At 39.4% G+C, this 27,929-nt stretch overlaps 1 protein-coding gene across 36 annotated transcripts; it reads left to right on the top strand.

The window, feature by feature from the left end:
- The first annotated feature begins 19 nt into the window (after positions 1-19).
- MLH3 (mutL homolog 3) lies at positions 20-27,389 on the top strand. 36 transcript variants are annotated; one of them, XR_011431809.1, is made up of 14 exons: positions 21-154; positions 1,568-4,907; positions 8,024-8,122; positions 8,814-8,899; positions 9,907-10,011; positions 11,090-11,162; positions 12,832-12,979; positions 15,866-15,937; positions 17,483-17,594; positions 18,608-18,767; positions 23,647-23,670; positions 23,777-23,855; positions 25,826-25,977; positions 26,979-27,389. XR_011431809.1 is itself a non-coding variant. In XM_070249172.1 (14 exons), exons 3-14 carry the CDS (start codon positions 4,166-4,168, stop codon positions 27,099-27,101), a joined length of 1,827 nt encoding a protein of 608 aa, XP_070105273.1. In that variant the 5' UTR covers positions 86-154; positions 1,568-4,019; positions 4,142-4,165; the 3' UTR covers positions 27,102-27,389. The 36 variants fall into 36 exon arrangements, 13 of the variants coding, with proteins under 13 accessions (XP_014591202.2, XP_014591203.2, XP_014591205.2 ...); XM_070249172.1 differs by lacking the exon at positions 12,832-12,979 and having other exon boundaries at positions 86-154; positions 1,568-4,019; positions 4,142-4,907; XR_011431805.1 differs by lacking the exon at positions 12,832-12,979 and having other exon boundaries at positions 18,709-18,767.
- The last annotated feature ends 540 nt before the right edge of the window (positions 27,390-27,929 follow it).

Genomic DNA, 27,929 nt, shown 5'->3' with positions numbered 1-27,929 from the left:
ATCGGGGCCGCACGGACCAAAGGGAGTCCTCGCCGAGCCTCCTCAGAAGCGCATGCTCGTGGGCGCGCGCGTGCATGAGCCGCGCGAGCCAACGTGCGCGCGTCCGGCGTCCAAGGCGGTTGGTGGTAGGGGAGTTGGAGAAGGGCGATTCGAGGTGACGTGGGGGGGAGCACGCGACGGAAGGATGGTCCCGGGAGCTCTTCTGACAGCAGAAGGGCGGTGACGCCTGCTGCGGGCCAGCTTTTCGGACCCAGCTGCGCGAGGGTGCCCAGAGGGTTCGGCCTGTCTTCCGCGCGGGCGCCCGCGTGCCGGCGGCCGGGGTGCGGGGTGAGGGTTGGGGGAGGGGCGGGGTGGAGCCTGAGCCTGGGGGTCCGCGCCCGGGCCCAGCCCCGGAAAGTTTCTTAGCGCAGCCCCTAGGCGGAATCGCCCCCACTTGACCCAGGAGCTGTGGTCGTGAAAGGACTGGGATGTGATCAGGAAATCGTTGAGTTGGGTAGCAGTCGGAATACTTATTAAACGTTTACCTTTCATTTGTTGCCGGCTGCGGAGTTCATTATCTTAGAAATCATCAGATTTGCAGTTACAGCTCCGATTTTCCTGGGTTTGAAAAACTAGCCCTACCATCTTGGAGAGGTTCAGCCCGTGCTCCTCTGTCAGCTAGGAAGAAGGGTGGGGACCTTTAATTGCACTATAATCTTGATTTTTTTTACCTGCGAGAAAACTTAAAATCAAGTTCAGACAGCCTCTGACCATCACTGTTATTGCCAAGATAGAGTGTAGCCATCTGTAAAGACCAAAAGAGTATTATACAAAAGAATATTAATAATAAGGACCTTCTGAAAACTTTTTATCAAAATAATCTGTGAAGAAGATTTAAAAATCAAATGGTAGAGAAAGAAAGGCTTAGAATGAAAAGGAGTTTCCCTGCCTTATCCTTCCCCAGTCCCAGTCTCTTTCCTCTGAGGCAACTACATTTAACCAATAATAGTAATAATTAATAATACTCTCTTAATGCCCATCTCTTCTTGATACAACAATTTGATTTTTTTTTTAATTTCCCCCTTCCCCTTTCTTATTACAGTGTCTTAACACTTCATTATGAATTTTTTCTAAAAGTCATGGTTATCATGTAATATATGAATGTTATAAAACTAGCTTGGACATCTTTTTCATGAATAAATTCTAGCTCATGTTTCTTAGCTGAATTTAGTTTGGGCATCTGTTTTTGGTGAAGCGATTAGAATTTCGAACACTGTCTTTATGGGTCAACTTCAAATGTGGTTCTGATTTCACTTTAGGGCGTGTGGGATTTAGAAAGGAGCCGTGAAAATTAGGAAATTATGAATGCTACTTTGGATGTTATTTAAGTTTGTTGAGCACCAAACATGAGCTGTGTGATCTGCCTAGAGATCAGAACTATAATTTGTTTCGTTTTGTTTTACAATGTGGTTTAATGAGAGATTTTATTGAACTCAGATGATACTTCTTCCTAATGCTTGAAAGAAATGGGTAATGCTATATAACTCTGAAGCTTTGATAATGTGCGTGTGTGTTTTTCCTTCCCCAGGCAATTATTTCCAGTCAGAGAAGGAAACCAGTGCCTGGCACTCTCACCAGCTTTCCTCCTGCCATGATCAAGCGCTTGTCAGTCGAAGTACAAGCCAAATTGCGTTCTGGTTTGGCTATCTGTTCCTTAGGCCAGTGTGTTGAGGAGCTTGCCCTGAACAGTATTGATGCTGAAGCAAAATGTGTGGCTGTCAGGGTGAATATGGAAACCTTCCAAGTTCAAGTGATAGACAATGGATTTGGGATGGGGAGTGATGATGTAGACAAGGTGGGAAATCGTTATTTCACTAGTAAATGCAGCTCTCTGCAGGACTTGGAGAACCTAAGGTTTTATGGTTTCCGAGGGGAGGCCTTGGCAAGTATAGCTGACATGGCCAGTGCTGTGGAAATTTCATCCAAGAAAAACAAAACAATGAAAACTTTTGTGAAACTGTTTCAGAATGGAAAAGCCCTGAAAGCTTGTGAAGCTGAGTTGAGTAGACCAAGCGCTGGGACAACAGTAACAGTCTATAACCTATTTTATCAGTTACCTGTACGAAGGAAATGCATGGATCCCAGACTGGAGTTTGAGAAAGTTAGGCAGAGGGTAGAGGCACTCTCACTCATGCACCCTTCCATTTCTTTCTCTCTGAGGAATGATGTTTCTGGTTCCATGGTTCTTCAGCTCCCTAAAACCAAAGACGTATATTCCCGATTTTGTCAAATTTATGGGCTGGGCAAGTCCCAAAAGTTAAGGGAAATAAATTTTAAATATAAAGAGTTTGAGCTCAGTGGCTATATCAGCTCTGAAGCACATTATAATAAGAATATGCAGTTTTTGTTTGTGAATAGAAGGCTAATTTTAAGGACAAAGTTACATAAACTCATTGACTTTTTATTAAGGAAAGAAAGTATTATATGCAAACCAAAGAATGGCTCTGCCAGTAGGCAAATGACTTCAAATCCTCGATATAGGTCCAACCCAGAACTCCATGGGATATATGTAATCAATATGCAGTGCCAATTCTGTGAGTATGATGTGTGCATGGATCCAGCAAAAACTCTGATTGAGTTTCAGAACTGGGATACTCCTTTGGTTTGCGTTCAGGAAGGAGTGAAAATGTTTTTAAAGAAAGAAAAATTATTTGTGGAATTATCAGGTGAGGACATTAAGGAATTTAGTGAAGATAATGATTTTAGTTTTTTTAACGCTACTCTTCAGAAGCATGTGTCCTCTGATGAGAAGGGTGACCAGGTCAGTTTCCAAGAAGCATGTAATACTATTTTGGATTCCTATGAAATGTTTAATATGCAGTCAAAAGCTGTGAAAAGAAAAGCTACTATAGAAAACATACAGAATTCTAAGGATTCAGAAGCTATTGGAAAAAAGGCAAGTGATTCATTTTTGTACACTTACAACTCAGATGACCCGGGCTGTAGTAAAATGACGGAGTCATCTTTACAAAACAAAGATAGCTGTCACTCAGAATCAGAGATCTTAGAACGAGAGACAGCTAAAGCATCAGAATCAGGAGAAAATGAGAAACATAAAAAATCTTGCTTGGAACTTAACTCTTCAGGAGATCCATGTGGAACCAGTTCAGAAATGTTTGCAAGCCCTTTTCAGACATCGTATCACTTGGAGGAGAGTGGAGAAGATCCAGAAATGCAGAAAGTAAGTACTACTGTTAATGACATGACTGCCAGCATCCTGAAAAATAATAGAATTCAGAATCAACTCGAGAGATCTAAAGATGCTACTGAGATGGGATGCCAACCTCTGCCTTTTGAGACAACAACATTGAGAGTACATGATGCTCAGAGAGAGGATGAGAAAAGAGAAGAAGAACCTAGTAATTGCGGAAGGATAAACATTTTTAGTTACGGACAAATTAAATTATGTTCCACTGGCTTTATAACTCATGTGGTACAAAGGGAGCAAACTAAATCAACTGAAACAGAGCATTTATTTAAAAATTGTGTTCGACCTGGTCCTGCGAGTGCCAAAGAAACATTTGGAAATAGAACATGCCATTCAACTGAGACTCCAAACATCAAAGATTTAACCAGCACTTTAAGTACAGAATTTGCTCAGCTGCCCAACAAAAAAGTGTGCAGGACAAATATAAGTTACGGGCTAGAGAACAAACCTGTAGGTTATAAAAATTTTGCTGTTTTTCAGGAAGGTAGTAAAAAGTCACCTACAGGCTGCTTATCACCTGACACATCCTCCTCTTTCCCTTGGTGTAGACATGTTTCAAATGGTAATGAGGAAACAGATAAGTTGATTGGTTCCTCCAAGCCCATAGCCCATAAGAAGCTAAGCTTAAGTTCACAACTAGGATCTTTAGAGAAGTTTAAGAGGCAATATGGGAAGGTTGAAAATCCTCTGAATACAGAAATGGAGGAAAATAATAATTTTGAAATTACTACCAATCTCAGTCCTCAAGTTGAACCTGACATTCCACAGAAAGGTAAGAACCACTTGGACAACTCTGACATTTGTAAAATCACTACTGTGAGACATAATGATTCAAATAATAGTTGTCAACCAGTCCGTCACATTCTTTACTCAGAGAAGTTTCCATTCTCCAAGGAAGAAGATTGTTTGGAACAACAGATGCCTTGCTTAAGAGAAAGTCCTGTGACTCTAAAGGAGTTATCTCATTTTAACAGAAAAACTTTGGATGTTGAGAAGTCACCTGAATCTCTAGCCTCTAAATTATCCAGAATGAAAGGTTCTGAGAGAGAGACTCAAACAATGGAAGTGGTGAGTCACTTTAATGAACAACTACAATCGGATTCCAGTAGGAAAGACAGTGACTTGGGCACTGGGTTAGCCCTAGATTCCTGTAAGTTATTTAAAAATGAGCATAAAAAAACAGAGAGTGGCATCGTCCCAACATCAGACTCTGTCACACAGGATAATACCTTCAATAAAGATAGTGAAACATATTCTAACAACAATACAACAGAGAGCTCTGTGATACCAGAAACTCCTTTGGTATTACCCTGTAATAATTCTAAAGCGGGCAGTAAAGATTCAGATGTTCTTATAGCTTCAGAACAACAGAGAGGAAGTCTTGAGTCTCCCAGTAGCATGTTAATGAGTCACATGGAAGCTGGCCAAAATGGAACTTGTTTTCAGAGTGAGGACTCTATAGCAAGAACTTGTTCTGAAAATGAAGAGTCAAACACATGTTCTTTGGATTGGCAGCAGCATTTTGATGTAGCCCTGGGAAGAATGGTTTATATCAACAAAACAACTGGACTTAGCACTTTCACTGCTCCTACTGAGGATGTTCAGGCTGCTTGTACTAAAGATCTGACAACTGTGGCTGTGGATGTCCTGCTCGAGAATGGTAAGGATGTAGTGTTCACTGGCATGCAATGCTTTTGAAGATGGGAATAATGGCCGAGGAGTAAGATCATCATTGTTCAAAGAGATTATCTCAGCTGATAGAACATTTTTAAGTTTAATTATGAAATATTTTTTATGGTACATGAAGATTCTCTAGGTCCAATACTATTTAAATCTGGAAATACAATATAAGCTTGATATAGAATGGAAGTGTTTATGGGTGTGTTTATGTGTAAGAGGGTGAGACAGTTTTTAATGAAAATGGTACTATTAATAGTTGAGAAGATCCACGGGGCTTCCCCAACTTCTTTCTGCTCTCTCCCGAGCACAACTCTCTTAGAAATTTGTCTTTAAAGGCACTTGCAGGGGGCCAGCCCTGTGGCTGAGTGGTTAAAGTTCTGCACACTCCACTTCAGCAGACCTACTCCGCTCAGCCCTGCTGTGGAGGCATCCCATGTACAAAGCAGAGGAAGACTGGCATGGATGTGAGCTCAGGGCTAATCTTCCTTGAGCGAAAAAAACGGAGGAGGATTGGCAACAGATCTTAGCTCAGGGTGAATCTTCCTCGAAAATAAGTAAATAAATAATAAAGGCACCTACAATGCAAGTGTGGTATTTTTCTAGAATTTTCTCTCTGCAGCTGCCAGCTAAAGGGCTAGAATGACCCTGTTGTTATCTTAGGTTTCCCATTAAAATCTATGGCTCGGTACAGTACTATATTTGTGGATTTTTTTTTTTTTTTTTGAAAATAGTACTTGGCCATAATTTTTTTGGAATATAAGTTAAGTATGTATTTTCATAACTATGCTTTTTAAGTGTACTTTATTATAATACATATGCTAATACACTTGATCTATTTATGGTATAAGTAGCTGTTATTCAGGAAAATGATAATGTGGCTTTTAGACCATACCACAAGGCTACTTCAGAGCCTAGACTAGGCCTCAGTTCTCAGGTCTCAGTCAACATTAAAAGTGACAGTGTTTTGGCAGTGTATTGAGAGCCAGATGTTGGGAGATAGTAAAGCTGATTTCCATCTGGGTATATATAATCTTGGTTTTACATCAGGAGGATAAACATTAAATGTGCATCCATATTAAAAGCCTTGAATGTTGCAAAAGAATGTAAATTGTATGAATGTAATTGCAGATTAATTTATAGTTTCTCCTTAGGGTGAATATCTCTAGCAGGAGGCTCTGATTTATTTAAGGTTAAATAGGAGCTTTATTTTTCAATGATTTCTAGTTTTTTTCCTTGTGAAAAAAATAATCACTGTAGTAACTTTCAAAGTATTAAATAGGAGAAAAGCCTTTTCTTTCATTACTGCTCCTGAGACTATCAGATTGCTCTTCAAGACACGTATCTTTCAGTCTGTGTAGTTTTATGTCCTGATTTATACTGAATGCTTATCAGACAGACATCAGTCTAAGGCACTGGCACCTCATCTTCCTGAATATAGCTGCTTCTGACATGATGACAAAAAATCACTGGATTACATTAAACTGAGATGGTTGTTGCTAAAACAAAGGGGGAAGTCTTGGCTGCCATATTCAACATAAACATCTGTTCCTGTTAAATAAATCTAGATGTTTCAAACACTTCAACCTACTTAACTTTCTGGATTAGCAAATCTTGTAGTGAACTTCTGAAAGTCATGTTAACTTAGAGTTTCATACTGAAAAATATTTTGGGTATAGAAACAAGTTCCATGAAAAGATGGCTCCTAAGCACTGTCCATTCACATGGAATGTTACCCTTCTGGCTGATGTATGGCAGGACATTAGGACATTGTTGAACCATACACAAAAATGTTACATTAGGTAAATTTAATTGCACAGAAGAGGATCTATAAAGGTGATTTTAAGGAGTAGTGTCAAGCCTCCAAGCCCTGGCAGTTTTTTCCTTTAAAATGTTTTTAACTCTGTCCTTTCTATTACCAACGACACAACCTTATTTCACATCACACTTTAATTTTATCATTCTGAATTAATCTTTCTCCAGTTTTTGTCCAACAGATTTATTTATGTATTTATTTTTTAGGAAGATTAGCCCTGAGCTAACATCTGCTGCCAATCCTCCTCTTTTTGCTGTGGAAGACTGGCCCTGAGCTAACGTCTGTGCCCATCTTCCTCTACTTTATATGTGGGACACCTACCACAGCATGGCTTGCCAAGCGGTACCATGTCCACACTGGGGATCTGAACTAGTGAACCATGGGCCAATGAAGCAGAACGTGCGAACTTAACTGCTGTGCCACTGGGCTGGCCCCAAGATTTATCTTTTTGAAATAATAATCTCATCATGTTTTGCCCTGTCCCAAAACTGTCTAATTCAGCATTGTTTCTAACACTCAAATCTGATCATCCTTCAGAGAGGAGGGTATAATTTGGATTTGGGAGATTAAATTGAGAACTTTTCATTCGTTCGTCTATTCAGTCACTTATTGATCGTTCACACTGTGCTAGGTGCCGCCACATTGTGGATTAATTTTGCTTTCAGGAGTTCACAGTCTATTAGGGAAGACAGCTATCTAAACATAATTCTAGTATGATGACATAATTGTTATAATAGACTCATATATTGGTGATAAGAGACATATAAATTGGGGACTTGTGAAGGTTGCACCAAGTAGTGAAGGATGGCAATTAAGTACCACTATATGTCTAATACAGAGTGTCTCAACGGTAGCACAGTTGACTTTTGGACCAAATAATTCTTTGTTGTAGGGTTTGTCCTATACATTGTAGGATAGTTAGCAGCATCCGTCACCTCTATCTGCTAGATGGCAGTAGCACCCCTCACCCAAGTTGTGACAACCAAAAATGTCTCAAAATATTGCCAAATGTTCCCCAAGCAAAATTGCCTCCACTGAGAATCAGTGGTCTATTTGAGGTCCTCATTCTGTCTTGTTTAGATGGATAATGGGACTAAGCATTAATGTAGATTCCTAAGTTAGCAGAATAATTTCATTACAGAACATCTGACTCTCAATCAAGTGTTTACTAGTCTGCCTTATGTCTCAATTCAGTTTGTGCATAAAGAGATTTTGTGTAACTTAACTTCTTAATAGTTTATATTTTGAGTTCAAATATCTAGGTTTTTCTTTTTTATATTTAGGATTTCAGTACAGGTGTCATCCTTTTAGAAGCGACCTTGTTCTTCCTTTCCTTCCTAGAGCTCGGGAAGAGAGGACTGTGATGAGACAGAATAACAGAGGTAGGGGTAATAAGAGAGATCGCCAGTACACTTAGTACACACTGTGCCACCTAACTCGAAAAACAAGCAGGGTTGTATTATTAAGCTTGATCAGTGCCAGCTGTGCCTTAATAGAACCAAGAGTTCCCCACAGTCCTATTTAACAGCAGAACTAAGTACTTCAGTGCATGCATTTAGATCAGAAATTACTTTTCCAGACTTGAGGTCAATACTGGGTGATTATGCAGTCTGTGGTGTCTTGTGTTGGAGAAAATGGTTCTTATTTTTAAAGATTGGAGTTGCACTCCATATTGCAGTAGTTTTATGTAAGAAAACTCTTACTACACAAAAAGCTAACGACATTTATTCTTTTTTCTTTTTTTGTTTCTGAAAATAGAGAAGGTATATTTTTACCTAAAGGAAGTGAGGCTACTAATTTGAACCAGTTTCTTCTGGACTTGTATTCTGAAATCTCTCTTGAAAATAATTTGGAGAAAAAGCTATAATGCCAGAGGATACGGTCATCAATTGTAGTTTTAAAAATAACAGATCAAAACAATTTAGAGATAGAGCAAACACTGAACATTTGTAGAATATTGGAACAATATGTCTGATCTTTGGTCTTGAGCTACACCACACCAAATATGAGATGCCATTCACCCTTTTCCCTGAGGCCATTGATGCCGACTTTACCTGTCCCCTTTTGCCCTAGATACCGTGTCTGATGCTCTTGGTAGTGAATCGCTTCAGTCTTTGTTCTCAGAATGGGACAATCCCGTATTTGCTCGTTATCCAGAGGTGGGTCTGCAGCAATTTTTCTTTGCCTGTTTTAAAATTTGAATTTCATTTAAGTTGGGTGTTGGCATGAAGGACTGTACTAATTTGTAATTACAAATGCAAAGTGGGCATGTTTCCAAATAGTTTATTTGGAAATTAGTATTTAATGTAGAGAATCAGAATTCATAGCATATTGGGAGTTCAGACGTTTTGGATTAAACGTGTGTAATCAGTGTGTGAATATCGAATGTGTTTACCACTCTTAGAAACCCTGACTTGCAGTTTTGGCGAAGTATTTAAGGTGGTGATAATGAAACCTGTTATCATTAGATAAAGCAGTAAATCTTCTACTGGAGGAACAGTTCATCACTGGACCTGAGCATACGTTCTGTCCTCAGTGGGTTATCACAGAATGTACTTTGTGTGTTGTAATGAGGTGTATAATAGTTGAGCCTTTGATTCCTGATTCTTCAGTTAAGATATCTTTAAAGGCTTGAGCATGGAGCATGGACAGAATGTTATTCTGAAACAATATTGATTTCTGTCAGTAATTTTGTTTATAAACAAAAATTATTATTTAAAGCTAATAATTCAAAGGGGCTGGCCTGGTGCACAGCGGTTAAGTTTGCACGTTCCACTTCAGTGGCCCCGGGTTTGCCAGTTTGGATCCCGGGTGCAGACCTATGCACCATTTATCAAGCCATGCTGTGGCAGGCATCCCACGTACAAAAAAGTGGAGGAGGATGGGCATGGATGTTAGGTCACGGCCAGTCTTCCTCAGCAAAAAAGAGGAGGATTGGTGGCAGAAGTTAGCTCAGGGCTAATCTTCCTCAAAAAAAAAAAAAAAAAAAAAAGACTAATAATTCGTAGAGCCTTTTGAGTTTCTATAAGTTCCCCGAATTCAACTGACCTCTAATAGGTTCTGTGAAAATGAACGTTTTTAAGGCACTTTGAGATCTCTAGTAAAATCTCTAGTTCTGCAGACATAAAATTAAAATTTAAATGATGTTTGTGCTGGTTCTTTCTAGGTTGCTCTTGATGTAAGCAGTGGCCAGGCTGAGAGCTTAGCAGTTAAAATTCACAACATCTTGTATCCTTATCGTTTCACTAAAGAAATGATTCATTCGATGCAGGTAAAAGATTGACTTTGAAATCTCTTAAAAATATACTTAAGACGTAAGCTAGACTAACTCTTGTGAAATTGGATTTAGTTAATGATATAGACCACCGAGGTCAAGGCACATGTGTTTTTTTAAATCTTACTGGAACTTTTATCATCAGAAGAAAAAGCAAAGAACTAATTACAATTACAAAGAAAAAAATGTCCTCAGTATGAGCAGGTTTAGAGGAACAAATTATGGATTCAGGCCCACAGTTTCAAAGATTATATATTGACTTCATATTTTGACTGAGTACTGTAGAGACATTGTCCTTAAATGTGCACCAGTGTCCCTTTTTAAATTACCCTCTGTTGTGTGAGGCTGCAAACGACATTGCTCAGGAGACCCCAGATTGAGGAGTTCTGTTAACAAAAGGGACCCCTTGTCTCATCTGCTTTTCTAGTTTGCCCTCTCTGTACCACTCTGGCTGTCTTCATCTCCTTGATTTCAATATGGAATCAAATCAGGAGGTTAGACAGATCTAGGTAAACTACTAATGTGGCGTTTACCTGGTACCAGAACAGAGCAAGCACTTGGGCCAGAAATAGACCCTGGGGAAGTGGTGTAGATTAGGGGCCAATGAGGGAACTTTATCTGTACCTGGACAGAGAGGAGCCACTAAAGTCTAATGCCAGGGTGGCTTTTAATGGACTAGCTCCTCCAAACTGGTTTTCCTCACTTTTGCATAAATTTCCAAAATTTATTTCAGCCTTATTTCTTAGCAATCTGATCATATTACCTATTAATAAGAGTCATTCTGTTGGGAACATTCTAGGTCAGCTCTAAAGTTTTGTTAGCATGTCCCTCTTAGATGCCTCAGTCTGTGTTCCCATGTGGTCTTCTTTCCTTTATGTCTTCTGATTGCTCTACTTGCCCATTCTTTATCCTTCCTGAGGACTCCCTCAGGTTCATTGGCACCTTCCCTCAGTCTTAGATAAGAATGTTATAATGCAAACAACTCTAAATTAAGTACAGTTTTGTCTCTTTCTATGCAGATAAGCCTTTGTTAATTTTTATTTAGTGTTGTACTGCTTATTTGAATGTGTGGCAGGTTCTCCAGCAAGTGGATAACAAGTTTATTGCCTGTTTAATGAGCACTAAGACTGAAGAGAATGGTGAGGCAGGTAAGAATGGAGTTTAGCTTTGATTAATAAACAGCTGGTCTTCTGATAACTTCCTTTTAAGGATTTTTTTTTATATACAGTGATTTGGACAGATTAGGGAAAACCACTCTGAATTGATATTATGAAACAACAGTTTTAAAGTACATTTAGTTTTTTTTTTTTTCAGCTTTTTCTCCCCAAGGCCCCCCAGTATATAGTTGTATACTGTAGGTGTGAGTGCCTCTGGCTGTGCTATGTGGGACGCCGCCTCAGCACGGCCTGTTGAGCAGTGCCATGTCCATACCCAGGATCTGAACCGGCGAAACTCTGGGCCACCGAAGCGGAGCGTGTGAACTTAACCACTCAGCCCTGGGGCCGGACCCTAGTTTTTTATATATATAAATATATATATACATATATATAAGATACACGTTAAACTATTAGTAGTTGTTACCTTGGGAGTGAGAATGGGAATGGGCAAAGGGGAAATTTCGTCTTTTACTCTTTAGAATATTTTATATTGTTTGACTTTTTTTCTTTTTTGTTCTGCTTTTTCTCCCCAAATCCCCCTAGTACATAGTTATATATCCTAGTTGTGGGTCCTTCTAGTTGTGGCATGTGGGATGCTGCCTCAGCATGGCCTGACGAGCGGTGCCATGTCCGCAACCAGGATCAGAACCAGTGAAACCCTGGGCCGCCGCAGTGGAGCGTGTGAACCCAACCACTTGGCCATGGGGCTGGCCCCTGTTGTTTGACTTTTAAATAATATTTTCATGTATTCCATTTATAATAATAGAAGTTTATATAATGAACTCTGCTAGGTTTATCAAGAGTTACATATAATTACTTGGTGACCTGCTTTAATAAAACAATAGTAGTTTGTAAATTATAACCTTAACTCATGCAACAAATATTGATTGAGTGCTTATTTCATGCCAGAGACTGTACCAGGCCCTAGGGATACAATAGTGGGAAAAAATATACATGGCACAGAAACAGATAATTACACAAATGTTAAAGTTCTTCCCGTAGCTAGTGCTTTGGAGGAGAGAAACAAGATGATGTGGAGTGGGAGACTTGATTTAGTCTGGAAGGTCAGGGAAGGTTTTCTTGGTAAAGTGAGATCAGAAGTGTGAGGATGAGGTAACCAGGTACGGGAGGGAGGGAGGAGGACGACCCTGGGCAGAGGGAATAACACATGCACTTTGTGATTTCCTCCCATTCAGTGAGAGGAAGTAGGGCAAGTGCAGCTGGAGTGAGAGCAAGGAGGTGAAGCTAGAGAAGGAGGTCACAGCCAGATTGTAAATGCCGCTTACAAGCTTTTTCTTTGTCCCAACACCAACTGGAAACAATTGAAAGCTTTTTGTTTTCCGTTTTTAGTTTGTTTTCGCAGTGGCATGTGTCACATCACATTTGCATTTTGAAAATATTGCTCTGGTAGCAGTGTTGAAAATGGATTGGGTGTGGGGGTGGAGTCCCAGTAAGGCAGAGAGACTGTGTGAAGGATATTGCAATATCTAAGAAATTATGGTTAGCTGGGACCAGGGTGGACTAGAGAGAAGTGAATGCATTGGAAAGATATTTAGGAGATAAAGTGAACAGGGCTTGGTGGTGGATTAGATATGGGGAAGGTATATCAAAGATGACTCCTAGTTTTCTGACCTCCATAACTGAGTGGATGATGTTGCAGGACCCGACTGGAGGAGAATCAGGCAGGCAAGGTGAAAATCATGAGTTCAGTCTGAAGTCTCTTTGAAATGTTCAAGAAGAGATGTCAACAATGTAGTTGGATATTACAGTCTGGGATTAGAGAAGCATTCTGACATGGAGATATAAATGTGAGTTGTCAGCATAAAGTTGGTCATTGAAGTCATGGGTGTACATTTTATCACCTAGAAAAGGAGTGAGGAGTGACGAGAGGAGAGATTCTGAATCTAGAATAATTCCAACATTTAACAGCTAGGTAGAAAAGGGGGAACCAGCAAGAGAGATTGTGAAGGAACAGCTAGAGAAATAGGAGGAAAACAGATGAAGGTACTGTTGCAAAACCAAGACTTTGTACTAAATGCTGCTGAGAGGTTAAAGTGAAGACCAAAAGTATCTATTCAATTTCCTGACAGTGGAAGTCAGAGACTTAAATAAATGAGAGCTGTTTCAGAGAAGAAATAGGTCAGGATGCTGACAGAGACCACAAGGAGAGCCTCGGAAATCTGTGACATGGAAGAGAGGGACTGAAGGAGGATGAGGCTTAGAGAAGGCTTTTTTTTTCCCCCAAACTGGGAGACTCTTGAACACATTTACAAGGAATGTTTTATAGTGTAAGGTTCTGGGAAAGGCCTGAGTGGCCGAGAACCCTTGGCACCAGTGGAGGGGTCAGCTCCAGACAGGTAAACCTGCAGGCGAGTGCTTCTAAAGTTTGAAAGCAGTTCATTCTCTTTGTATTTCAAAATATTCCCTTTTACCTTGTTTACATTGTAGATTTATTAAGTAAATGTCGTAGTAGATCAAAGGCAAATTAACCAACAGTTCTGTCATAATTATCATAAATATGGAATTAGTAAAGGTCAAATTGTAGTAGTTTTCTTCCCTACTGTTTCTAGAAAATGACTAGATTTTTTTCTAAAGTTTTGATTGCCTGGAATTCTTTGTTGTTTAATCCCAAAACCTCCACTAGTGGCACCTGAGATGGATGTAGCCACAAAATCTGCGGATGTTCGAAGAAGAAAAATGGCCCTCTGAAATTTCTCTTGAGATTCTATATTATTATTGTATTCGTTGGCTGTCACCAAAGAATACTCTTAGATAAATACATTTTCTAAATCAAAATGTGAGTGTTTTTACTGTCGCTCACAAATACCAAAAGCAAGCTATTCCTATAATTGACTTACTTTTAATATTTGCACAAATTTTTACAAGGGACAAATACATTATTGTTTTAAATTATAGTGAAATTAATGCCATATATTGGCATTTTTTATTGCATGTTTCTACCTACAATAACATACAGTTGTTCACTTATGATACCCAAAAGAATAAGGACGCATTCATTTATTCTGTAACTATTTACTGAGTGCCTCTTATGTCCTGGTGCTGATACACATGCTGGGAATATTACAGACAAAGTCCTTGCCCTTATGAAGCTTCTATTCTGTTGTGTTGGAATATCAAAAATACAGCTTCTGACATGAGTAAATTACCTTAATATATTCTGCTTCATTCAAGAAATGGAAAATGTCATGAACGCTACGTAGACGATAAACCGTTCCTCCACAGGCAGGCACAAAGTTGACTTCTTCGGGTCCCTGACTCTTGGTAATTCACCTTGGCTCTAGTTTCAAGTTTGAGGTTGCTCCCTCAAAATTTATTATTTATTCCATTGTTTTGCCCAATACAGGATGTTCAGTATTCATCACAACCAGCTGCAACTCCTCCTATCCTCAAAGGAGTTTAAAATTCAACATTTTGGAGCTGTTTCTGTGGTTGAACTGCTGTCAAAAAAATTATTTCCTTTTTTTCTTTAAAGCTTAATCTCTCATGCCATGAATTTGATGGTGCCATAGAAACAGTTTTTTAATCTTTAGTAGAAATAGGAAAAATAGGCATTATCTATTTTGAACAAATTCAAGAGGAGAACTTTTATTTCTATATAATCAGCAGCAATAAACCTCAGCTCTGTGGCCAAAAGTAATAAAATTACAAGTTAAAAAGATGTATGAATGTAACTATGAATCAGACGTGTCAATGAGAAAGAGATTTCCCTGTAGGTTTGGCTTTTTGGGTCAGGACATTCTGCCTCCTCTCTTGCACTTGAGAGTCTAAAGTCTTGCTGGTCAAAGTCATGGTCTGTAAATAGCAACACCTGGGACTTTGTTAGAAGTGCAGAGTCTTGTGTCCCACCCCTAACCTACTGAATCCGAATCTGCATTTTAATAAGATCCCCAGGTGATTTGTAGGCCTGTCAAAGTTTGAGAAACCTGAGTCTAAAGCAAGGCAATCTGTGGCCTGTGGGCCAGATCCAGCCATTACCTATTTTTGTATAGCCAGGGAGATAAGAATGGTTTCTACATTTTTAAATAGTTGGGGGAAAAAAGCAAAAGAAGAAGAAGATTTCTTGACACATTAAAATTACATGAAATTAATATTTTAGTGTCCATAATAAAGTTTTATTGGAACATAGCTACAATATTCACATGTTGTCTATGGCTGCTTTGGTTCAAAATGAATAGTTGCATATTTGTGACAGAAACCATGTGTCCCAAAACTCTAAAATATTTACTGTCTGGCCCTTCACAGAAAAAATTTGCTCACCTCTGATCTGAAGTGTAGTAGGATTGCATTCTTCTTGGGTTCCAGAGTAGCTTGCAAATCAAGGTCAGCTGATTATAATAATGTGTAGTTTAATGATACTTCATTGTATCAAATTTGAATTAAAAAAGCAAAATCAGGATTTAAACAGTAAGAATGTAGGGCTTTAACCGTGTTTCATAAATGAAATACTAATGAACTAAACAGTTTTTCATCAGGGATAAATTTGTTGTCGTTTCCCCCATAATTTTGATTTTTTAGAAAATAAAAGATACAACTGTTACTACTCAGTATATATGTTTCTCTTATGCTCCTCTTGTTAAACAGTTTGAATTAAGCTCTTCTCCCTCAACACAACATGATCATTTTAATCGTGATCTGAGAATTTGAAGCTCCAGTGATCCTTACTAATCTTTTAGGTGGAAACCTGCTGGTTTTGGTGGATCAGCATGCTGCCCATGAGCGTGTCCGTTTGGAACAGCTTATTATTGGTAAGGACCTGTTCAGAACTAGAAAAGATCTGAGGCTCTCCAGCAGAATTAGTGCACCTGAAAGAGTTTTTCTGTGAGTGTTGTGAGAAAAGATGAATTGTATGTTTAAAAAATTAAGCTGAAGTTCTCTGGTTTGGTTTCTTTTATAACTGAAAGAATGTAGTAGTTCACTTTACTGATTCAAATATGTGGGTCGTACATGGTCAAAGGCATATTTGCCATATACTTATCATCAACCATAAGGATTGGGTATCGAGGGATCAGGCTGCTTTATTGTGACATCCAGCACAAAGATGCCCTCCACATGCCCATGTGATCCTGGTGTGCTTTCTTCACAGCTCAACAGGTAGAGACCACCAGCAGCTCAGAAGGCCCAATATATGGTTTTTTGTTTTTGTTTTTTTTGTGTGTGTGTGAGGAAGATTGGCCCTGAGCTAACATCTGTTGCCAGTCTTCCTCTTTTTGCTTGAGGAAGATTGTTGCTGAGCTAACATCTGTGCCCATCTCCCTCTATTTTATGTGGGATGCCGCCACAGTGTGGCTTGACAAGCAGTGCTAGGTCCGTGCCCAGGATCTGAACCTGTGAACCCTGGGCTGCTGAAGCAGAGTGCATGAACTTAACCAAAATGCCACCAGGCCGGCTCCCCCATATATTGTTTTTATTTTAAAATTTAATTTGTTTCTGAGTAGGGAGTATAATTAAATAGGTTCAAGTATGAGCAGTACAAAAGAGAATATAATAAAATCTCTGTTCTACCTTTGTCCCTCATCCCACCTAGTTTCTCTCCTCAGAGGCAACCATATCACTAATTTGTTATTATCCTTTCAAAGTCAGGACATGCTTTTTAATCTTTGCTACCCTTTTTTCTCATCATGAGGCAGTGTGTTCCCCAAGAGGAAAAATACCAGGAAAATCTTTACTCCTGTGGTCAAGTAATGAAAAACCCTAATGTCAAAGAATTAGGCAGGGGAGGACCTAGAGAGATCTTCCATGGACTAGAATGGCCATGATGTTACTTCCATGTTCACTTTTCCTTATAAAATCAAGACCTAATTGTTAGCGAAGATGTAGTAAAAACAATATTAGAAAAACTTACTTGCTAAGGCCCTGGACCATTTGAGAATACTACTGACTACTTGTCTTCAGAGACTGGGAAACCCTTCTGAAGGAATGGGGAAGCCTTCCTGAGCCATAGGATTGTGTAGTAAACCCATTGTATTTCCCCAATAATCCAGATTATTCACCTCTGTTGTTAAAATCACATTTATTGACTGTCTATGGGAACATTGCATTGTTCATTTGAATGTAAGATTTAAGTCTTGTATTTCTTATTTTGGAAAATACTGCTAAAATGAATAAACAGACTGAATATTTACTAGTTTGATTTCAATAATGGAAATTGAAAGCATAAAACTGAATATTGAACACACTGCTAAGCACTATAATAATGACATGGCTGTGCCTCATATGCTTCATTTTTATCTGAAAATGAATCTAGAAGACTTCACTTCCTACTCCTAACCCATTCGTCTTTCTCCCAATAGATTCCTATGAGAAGCAACAGCCACAAGGCTCTGGTCGGAAGAAATTACTGTCTTCCACTATAAGTCCTCCACTAGAGATATCAGTGACAGAGGAACAGAGGAGACTCTTACGGTTAGTACCACCATGAGGATGTGAGGTTGACAGTGTAAATTCTCACGATAATTCTGTGAGGTATAAGCATGACTACTGTTCCTTTTTCAGATAAGGAACCTGAGACCAGGAGAGGTTACATGACTTGTTCAAGGTCACAACAGCTCTTAGGTAGTGGAGCAGGCACTCAGATGCAGGTCTTCTGACTCCAAATGCTGTTCTTTCCACTATATCACAGCTGTTGTGTATAGGATAGAGTTTCCCTGATAATTTTTTCCAGCAGTTGGCTTAGAATACTCTTAACGTTTCTTGGAACAGTCAGTGTTTATGCTGTGCTGTTTCTGAAAGCAAAGTTACTGCAGTAATTGCTTCCATTCTGCTTTGCCTTAGTGCATTCTAGATTCTTAGTTTTCATTACCGTAATCATGCTGGGAAAAAAGTAAAACGTGGGGCCGCAAGGAAGGGGCAAATCATGTAGTGAGTCACAAGTAGGATGTTTTCCTACTTTTAGACAGCACAAATGATTGGAAATGAAAAAGGCAGAATTGTCTCTGAATTTATTTCAGGTTTGAGAATATGCCACTGCCAATAAATCTTTTTCTCTGGGGCATAATTTATATTAGAGGCAGATCCCTTTATTTACATCCCGTTAATCAGGACTTCTCAGTTCCTGGGGCTGTTAATTATCTCCCTGCTTTAATGCTGATTCAAAACGTTCTCAGCTCTTTTATTTGTGCCAAACTCCTAAGTGCCAACAAGGAGAAGAAGTTAGCAATTCCTCAGTGAAGAATAAAAACTTAGGAACAAGACTTAGAAACAAATTGATTTTCTCAATGGCAAAGAGAAAAAAATGATGGTTACTGTAATTCAAACAGGAAATGTGATGATAAAGTCCCAAATAAACACCCATAAGTGTCAGAAAAACAGCACAACTTTTAAAGCTTGTGGCAGGTTTTGAGAAACTGTCAGGTACTTGGAACCAGCACTGAAATGTGAATGAAGCAGTACTTTTACATTTGAGGGTCTCTCTCTAGGTGTTACCACAACAGTCTGGAAGATCTGGGCCTTGAAATTCTATTTCCAGACACTAGTGATTCTCTGGTCCTTGTAGGAAAAGTGCCCCTGTGTTTTGCAGAAAGAGAAGCTAATGAACTTCGGAGAGGAAGAGCTACTGTGACCAAGAGTATCGTGGAGGTGAGCCGTAGCTGCAGCTGTTGAGGGAACTGCTGAGTGTCGTAACCTCATTTTGTTTAGAAACTCTATATTCATCTTTTATTTAATAAGCATTTATGAAATACCTGCTGTCTGCCAGGTGCTGGAGACTCAAAGATGAATTAGCTTGAGGTGAGGAAGAAGGACATTTAAGTAATTATAATATAGTGAAATTTGGCCAGTAGAAGTATGTTCAAAAGTGCTATGGAAATACAGAATGATTACTGTACCCAGGAGGTGGAGGTCAAGGGAACTGTCACAGAAAGCTGTTTTTTTACGAAAAGTCTTATAGAACAGCAGGAACCTGCCAAGTACAGAAGAAGAGAGAAGAACGTTCTAGACAGAGCAACAGATATCAAAGACTTGGAGCAGGTCCTGTGTTTAGGGAACTACCAATGTAGGTGGCTCAAATTAAGATCTATTTGGGGTAGTGGTGGGACTAGGCGAGGCAAGATAGGTTGTCAAGGCCAGGTCATACAGGGATTTACGTATTCTGCTAAGTAGTTTGCATTTCATCCTGTAGGCAGCCAATGAAGAAGAGTAAACTACATTCTGAGCATTGCATTTGAAATATGAGTACTCTACACATATGTTTGTAAAGGTCGGGAAAGGTGCTGCTGGGATGTGGCATTGGAGGTGATGAAGAGGCCATTACTTCTTACTTTACTTGTTTCCTGTTTTTTTTCTTACAAGAAATATAATTTATTTCGTCTTTGTTGCCTTTTCTCTCCTCTTTTCCTGTTTTCTATTAGCATTTTCTTTCTTTTTCTTTTTCTTTTTTATTTCCTCTACTGGTTTAGAAGTTACATATTCCATTTGTATTCCTTTAGATTAGCCTTGAATTTTAGCGTGCGTACTTAACAAAGTTTAAAGGTAATTTGTTCCTCTTTTCTCTTCCTTAACTGTACAAAAACCTTACAACTCTTTGTCTTCCATCACTCCCCTCACATCTTCCATGTTGTTACCAGTATTTTAATTCCACCTTCTTTGTAATCCCCTTGGTAGTCGTTAATTTTATAGTCAGTGTCTATTTAGATTAACCAAAATGTTATGAGACTTTGTTCACTGTTGCTTCTTGCATCCTTCTTATTCTTTCTGTATTCAGTTTTCTTTTTATGGAAGTAAATCTTTTAAAAGTTCTTTTATTAAGAGTCCATGAGGGGCCGGCCCAGTGGCACAGCAGTTAAGCGCGCACATTCCGCTTCGTCAGCCCGGGGTTCGCCGGTTCGGATCCCGGGTGCAGACATGGCACCGCTTGTCAAGTCATGCTGTGGCAGGCGTCCCACATATAAAGTGGAGGAAGATGGGCACAGATGTTAGCTCAGGGCCAGTCTTCCTCAGCAAAAAGAGGAGGATTGACAGCAGATGTTAGCTCAGGGCTAATCTTCCTCAAAAAAAAAAGAGTCCATGAATTATAAATTGTCTTTGAAAATGTCTTTATGTCCACACTTGCATGATTGTCTAGCTAAAAACAGAATCCCACCTTGCCACTTATCCCTCAGCATTTTGAAAATACTCCATTACTTTTGACATTCACTTTTTCCCATTAAAAGTCCCTTGTCAATCTAATTATCGTTACTTTGTAGGTAATCTGATTTTTCTCTCTGGTTGCTTTTAAGATTTTCTCTTTGTCTTTGGTGTTCTGCAGTTTCCCTATGATGTATCTCTTAGGGATTTATTTTCATTTCCTTCTTGGGATTCATCATGCTTCTTTATTTGGAAAATGTACAGTTTGTATCACTTCAAACATTGCTTCTTCCTCTGTTCTCTCTCATCTCCTAGAAGTCCTGTCAGATGTCTACTGGGCCTTATCTTTCTAGTCTCCATGTCTTTCAACTTCTCTTTCATATTTCCCACTGTTGATCTCTCTGTGATACATTCTGGGAAATCTCCTCATTTATCTTCTAGTGAACTAAATTCTCTCTTCACTTATTGTTTAATTAGATGTTTAGGTTGTACACTGAGTTTTTTATTTCAATGACTTTATTTTTTATTTCCAGAATTTTTATTTAGTTATTTCTCAAGTCTATCTGTTCTTTTTTCACAGTGTCCTGTTTTATTCATTTTGGTTTCTTACTCCTTCTTTTGCTCTTTCTGTTTGGAGCACAGCCATATCCACATCAACTCAGTCTACCATTTTTTGAGAAATCTGAATTACATTAGTAATATCTAAAAATAAAAATTAGAAGATAGATTTAGTGCATAAATTGTGGGATAGCTTGACAAGGGAAGATTTGAGGCAGAGACAGCAGTTGAGAGGCTATTGCACTGATTCAAATAAGAGAGGATGAGGATTTGATGAAGTCGGTAGCAGTGGGAATGGCAAGGAGGGACATATTTGAAACATAATTTGGAATGTAGAATCAAGAGGACCTGGTAAGCAATAGAATATAAAAGGGATAAAGGAGAAAAGATAAGTAATGATTCTGAGGGTCTAGCTTGGATGATGGATGACTGGAAGGATGGTGGTGCCACTGAGAGAAAAAGAAAATATACACCTGGTTGGAGAGTTAGATTATGAGCATAAGTTTGGATACATTGAATGTGCCTTCCAGTGGGGATGTCCAGTGTATGGGCAGCCTAATGATCTAGTGCTTGGCAAAGTAGTCTGGGCTATACATATCTTTTTGGAAGTTAACAGTACATATATTTTAATAATAGAAGCTGGAAAGGGGTCTAGAGGAAGCGAGCTTGTCTAGGGAAAATATGAAGAATAAAAAGAGAAGAGGGTAAAGGAATACCAGCTCTCAGGATGTATATGTTTTGGCAAAGGTCTGGAAAGCTACTGCCAAAAAGAGGAAACTATAAAGGATGATTGAAAATATTTAGTCAGAGAGAGAAGGAAAACCTAGAAAAAGTAAGATTCCCCAAAACAAGGGAAGTTTAAGCAAGAAGGGAATAGTCAACAATAGCCATGGAGTAAAGCCTGAAAAGTTGGATTTGGCCCTAATGAAGACTTTGTTACCTTGTGGAATGTGTTCTGGGGGTGAAGTGGGGCAGAAGACTTTGCAAGGGGTCATGGGAAGGGAGAGGAAGTGGAGCTAAGTGGGCTCCTCTTTCAAGAACTTCACTGCATACAGAAGAGAGAGAGAAGGTGATAGGCAAAAGTTAGGGGTGGTCGGGAAGTGCTGGGCAGGACACAGGGTTGAGGAGGGGTGTTGGTTTTCAGATGGGAGAGACTTCAGCATGTTTGTAGGCTAAGGGCGAGGAGACGTTCTTGAGGAAGAGGCAGTTCACAGTGCCAGCTCTGGGACTTGGTTTACCCTTTCCAAAGTGCCCTTTGATGAGACATCCTGTGCTTTGCTTTCTGCTGTGCTCTTTTCTCCCAAAAAGCTTATTTTTCTCTAGGGCTCCTCCTCTAAGCTGTTTTAAATCCAAAAGATAGGATCTGTTAGAATCTTTTATTGTAATTCAATCCCTAAGTATTTAACCAGAAAATTGTAATAAGAACGTTTCCTAAAGTGACTTCAAAGACTACTGGTAAGAAGTTTACTTCAAATTGAGACAAAGCTTATGGTTTCAGCAAATCTTGATTATGTTAAGTCAGGCTGATCAGGAGAGATTTTGTTGATTCTAGAAGAAGCTGGAACAGTTTTGGTATCTTGAAGGGGAGGAGGTAGCTCCTTAGTCCTAGCAGTTGAAAGATCACTAATACATCTTTCTATAAAGTTCTATCCTCTAGCCTGATGAATGAGCCTTTTTAGTATTATTTAAATTATCTAGCATTAATCGAACCATTGAAATATGAAATAACAGAGAGTAAGATCCATCTCCCCTTCACCAGGCTTACAAACTGATGCTTTACAAGTCCCAGAGGTATAAGCACAGAGAGAATAGCAAAGAATTAGGCTTGATCTGCATCCACACTAAGCTTTGTAGAGAGTCAGGTATTAAGAGACATCTTTCTGTTCAGGTTTGTTTGGGAAAATACATGGCTTTTAAAAAATATATAGTGTCTACCACCTAGCTCTAGTAAATATGCTCATTTATAAGCATGGTGGACTAGAGTGCATATGGGGGGGGAGAGTATTTTCTGAGTCTAGTTTAAAAAGAAATCTACTGTGTTATAATCTTAGGAAGCTAATTTACATATAGCCCTTTCTAGGAGTAAAGAAATCTTGTGTTTTCTTATAAAGAAATTGTTAAATGTGGCATATCTCAAAACAGTACCTCCAGAGGTTAAACAAATTGGTAGCATGAAATAGTGTCTGCTTTAAATTTCTTTCAAGTCCTTTTGTAAATCTTAACATCTATAGGGATATAACTATTGAAAAGGCTACCCCAGGGACAGAAATATGCAAGGGAGGAGAAACTTCTTAACAAAACTTCTCAGAAAATAAGCTTTTTGACCTGAAGGGAATTGTCAAAAAAAAAAAAAGCCTATGGTAACTAAAATAACTACTTATGTTTATGATATTTAAGCAAGTGTTATACTGAGTGCACAGTTGTGCTGATGATGATTGTGTATTTATTCTGTTTGCATGTAATATTACACTCATTCTGGCTAAGATTATAAATGCAAACAGACAGCCTCTTAACGAGATGTCTCCCTGATATTAGAATCAGTTGAGTCATCAAGGCTGCTCTGAGCGGTCACATAACCTCTTGAAGTGATGAGCTGTCTCTGGGGGCAGTTTCAGTAGCTAAATATATTCTCTGTTCAATAAGAGTCTATTCAGTTGTCTTGATATTTCATATTCAAAGTGCCTTACAAGAAATAAATTATGCACCTAAGTGCTATATAGCTGGAACTCTTTCCTTTAAGAGGCATATTTTAAAGAAGACCACTGGGCTATTTTGTAAACTATCAAAGGACAATTCTAATAGTAGATTAATGCCTGTTTTCCTTTTTGCTTTGTAGGAATTTATTCGCGAACAAGTGGAGGTAAGCCTTTCTCTTATTTTGGGGTTTCACACAGAAGCACCACACACAAAAGGCTCCATTGTCCCATGTCCTTTTCCCATCAATAAAGAATGTGTTTATGCATTAGCTACTCCAGACTACAGGAGGCATCCAAGGGACTTTGCCACTGACAGTCCAGAAGGTGTTGGCATCCCAAGCCTGCCATGGTAAGTCTCTCCAGACACCAGCTACTGTGTGCCTCTGCGGCTAAGCACGTGCAGGGGTACAGCAATTATGAGAGAAGGAGAAGGCACCTTTACTGTGTGCTACTTGGAGGGTACAGTTTAGATCAAGTAACTGAATACACTAAAAATGAACACTAAAACATTACTTTTAGAAAGCAAAATACCAACACATATATTTGGCCATAATGCAGGCTGACTTACGAGTGAAGGAGTAAAACCTAGAGGAGATGCATTTTGAGTCAAGTTTTGAATGAGCTGAGGGACACAGATTCATAGGATGGAAGGGGAAGCTTACTACAGGGGGAGGAAACAGCCTGTGCAGAGACCAAAAGCAGAAACAAATTAGTTATATGAGGAGCAGCAAAGAGTATCCAGAAATTAGGCTAGTAAGAAAGAATAGAAGCCTAGAAGGTCTCAACAAACCTGTTAGATCTTGTACAGAAGGCATTAGAATCATTGACAGTTCTTGAGTAGGGTAATATGATAAAATATAGAAAATGGTATTGGAGGAACTTACTTTAGGGATCATGACAGCTACAGAAGCCCCTGCAGCTATCATTTGACCACAGTGGGGTCTCCAATCCACTGACACCCTCCCTCCTTCTATTTTCCATCAACCTTCTCCTCTCTTCATGCCTGTCTTTCCTGGCTTAGTAACCTCAAATCCTCATTAGTTTGTCTCCTGCAAACATCCTAAACTCCTTCGCACCTTTATCCTGTCTTTACTTACTCCTCATATCTACTCCATCACCAAATTTCAGCATCTCTACCTTCAAAATGTATCTGAAATCTCTCCAATGTGATCTGTTTCCCCTGCCGCCTTCCTAGTTCTTGCCACTGTTGAGTCCTTTTACTTAGTCTCCCCATGTCCATTCTGACTCCCCTTCAAGCCATTCTTCCTTCAGCAACCAGATGTTTCCTTTGTTAAGCATTCCTCTGAGCATGTCATTCTTCTAACTAAAATGTACCAAAGACTACCCATTGCTCTTGGGATAAAAATTTTCTTCTTTACCATGGCTCACAAGGGTCTTCATGATCTGGCCCCTGCCTGCCTCTCCAGTTTCATCTCACGTCACTCTCCACCTTGCCCCTGACATTCCAGCTTGCTTCCTTGGTCCTGTTCTTGTGTGCTGAACTTCTGCTCTTGCCTTTTTCCTCTGTCTGAAATTCCTGCTTCTTCAATTAACCATGTCTTTCTTAACCTAAGGTCTCAGATTAACTACCATTTTGCCAGGAAAGCCTTCCCTGACCTTCCTAAACTGGGTTTGGTCTTCCTATTATACATTCTTTCATACTCTGTGTTTTATAGTACTTAAATATGTAATTTAAATTACTGTGTAACTATTTGTTTAATGTTTGTCTCACCTATTAGATCATAAGCCCATGAGGGCAGAGATCATCTGTCTGATTCACTGCCCGGCATAGCTCCTAAGACAAAGTATATACTTAATAAATAATAAGTAAATATTTATTAAGTATATACTTAATAAATAAATAAATTGTTGACTGAGTGAATTAATGTATGCATAAAGGCAGGTTCTGACAATATGAGAGTTCAGATTATGAAGATTATTATGGAAGTCGAAAAAAGGAGCAAATGAAGTGGACATTGTAGGGAAACAATGAGAGCTCTTGGTGATAGATTGACTCTGGACAAAGATGACCTTGATTTCACAAGAAAAACTCTGACAGCAAAATCCTAACAAGTTAAGGAATGCCTCCTACACGGATTAGAAAGACAACGACCCCGTAAGGAAAAGCTGAGAGACAATCCAGTCCTGAAGCCATAGTTTCACCAGTGGCCGTAAGTGCCAATTTCAAGCAGTATTAAAGTCACGTGAAAGAAGCTTAAGAAATGTCTTACTTTTCCCAGATATTTGGCTCTGACCCAGGGTCAGCACTGGTTTCCCACCATACGCACCATAACCTTCTTGTTTCTGTCTTTCGTTTAGGGGCCATTAAGTTTAATGATGGCCTGAGCCTAGAGGAGAGCTGTCGCCTTATTGAAGCCCTGTCTTGGTGCCAGCTGCCATTCCAGTGTGCTCACGGGAGACCTTCTATGCTGCCATTAGCTGACATGGACCACTTGGAGCAGGAAAAACAGGTACAGTAATGACTAATAGGAGAACAGGGAGCAAAGTTTATCTTTTCTTTCTTTTCCGGCTCCTATTATCCTAATGTAATCTGTTTTAATCCTTTCCAAAATACAAGAGTTTTGAAAAATATGCATTGTAAGTTTTATATGAAGTCTCACAATTTTATCTTCTAGCTCAAATGAAAAATGGAGCTTAGGTAGAACTGTCAGATTATACACATGATGCCTTTGTATTTTTTAAACTTAACACATGTACAGACTGACATATCCTGAACATCTGTTGCCTGCTGGCTCTAGGTTTGATAAGATGCACAGGTTCTCTCTGGGGCTACAGAAAGTTGGTAGAAACACACCAAATTCACCACTGGCAAATAAATATAGCCTAAACAGCCAGCTGCTTGACGGTACTTTCTGGAAATGGTGACCTTGCTGGAGATGGCAGCCATCTCCACCGATCTCTAGAGTTATGATTTGGGGGTCATTAGGCAAGGAACCAAGCTTAGGAGATGTCCACATTATGCTTTGGCGCTGATTACTCAGCAGCCCAGGAACAATGATGTGGATAATGCAATAAAGGCACAGAGTGGTTTAAATTAAAGAACATTTTCTGTCTTTGTTAGAATCTTAAATGAAACAGAACATGAGAGCATAATAGGAATGTTGCTGTTTTCCAAAACCTTTTCTTTTGCTTACCTTTTCTACTAAGGGCTGTAAAGTCTTTTCTTTCCTGGAGTTTTCAGGCATTAATATTTTCTGACTCATCCAGTAGATTTTACTCCATGAAAAACTTATTGTTTCACATGACAGTGAAGAAAGTTTTGTCTCCATTCCTGGAGAGAGGGAGATCCAGACTTACAGTTTTCACTCCTACTTATCCTAAGGAAACCTATAATCTGTTCCGAATCCAGAATAGAAATCCAAACAGATTTGAATAGCCCTAATTAGGAAATACTTATATGCTACTTGGCTTTTCATAGTGCTAATTGGAGTTCTTCTCTTTCTTCCCATAGGTTAAACCTAATCTTGCTAGACTTTGCAGAATGGCCCAGGCCTGGCATCTCTTTGGAAAAGCACAAGGATGTGATACAAGACAAAGGCTGCAGGAATCCATGCCTCCTTGTGAGCCACTATGAGAATGGAATTGCTGATGGACTAGGAACCACAGGGTGCTAACTGTCTGCCTCTGTGCAGAGAGCGTGAGCAGCAGGCACTGGGAGTCTTGACTGCATCCACCCAGTGCACCCGAGCAACCAAGCGCTGGCAGTCTTCCCTGAGCAGATGATCCCTCTGGTTGAGGACCAGAGGAATTCAGGCCTACACTGTTCATTCATTTGTAGCCATGGACAGAGGAGGTTGCCATATAATATCTACTTTTTGTAACTTATTTAGGGATAAAATTTAATGATTGATTGTCTGGTTGATTTGTTTGTGGTTTTTCTTGGGGTGGGATGGGGGTTATTTTGTTTTTGTTTTGCAGTTTTTCCAGTCTCATAATTTGCATTGATGTAATTTACCTGACACTGAACTCTCAAGGATGGTGTCGGCCTTCCTCAACTGCCCGTGGCTGTGCTCCGTGAGTCCCTCCTTCCCTCAGTTGTCTTCACTTCCCTCTGCTGCTGCTTTACATTCTAGATCTCAGACTTAAAGAGTTTCTGTATGCTCAAGAAAACCAGTCCCTACAGTCTTCCATCAGGCCTGCAGTTAGATTATTTTAGGGATAAATACTATTGATAAGAAGAGAAACAAGGAAAAGGATAGGATAGAAAAAATTTAAAGTCCTGTTCCTGGGTTTTTGTTTGTTTTATTGCCTCTTTAAAAACTGTTTCAGGGGCTGGCCCCATGGCTGAGTGGTTAAGTTCGCCCATGCTCTGCTTCGGCGGCCCAGGGTTTTGCTGGTTCAGATCCTGGGTGCAGACATGGCACCACTCATCAGGCCATGCTGAGCCTGCGTCCCACATAGC

The sequence above is a fragment of the Equus caballus genome, chromosome 24 (assembly GCF_041296265.1).
Source record: "Equus caballus isolate H_3958 breed thoroughbred chromosome 24, TB-T2T, whole genome shotgun sequence".
Classification (NCBI taxonomy): Eukaryota; Metazoa; Chordata; class Mammalia; order Perissodactyla; family Equidae; genus Equus; species Equus caballus.
The sequence above is the reverse complement of the archived record's forward strand: the minus strand, read 5'-3'. Positions and strand labels throughout refer to the sequence as shown.

Coding starts and splice junctions, on each gene's coding strand:
- MLH3 (XM_014735716.3), top strand. CDS start 53: ATGCTCGTGGGCGCGCGCGTGCATGAGCCGCGCGAGCCAACGTGCGCG. Junction 10,012..11,089: donor AAATGATTCATTCGATGCAG/GTAAAAGATTGA, acceptor AATGTGTGGCAG/GTTCTCCAGCAAGTGGATAA. Junction 17,595..18,607: donor GAACAGAGGAGACTCTTACG/GTTAGTACCACC, acceptor GTCTCTCTCTAG/GTGTTACCACAACAGTCTGG.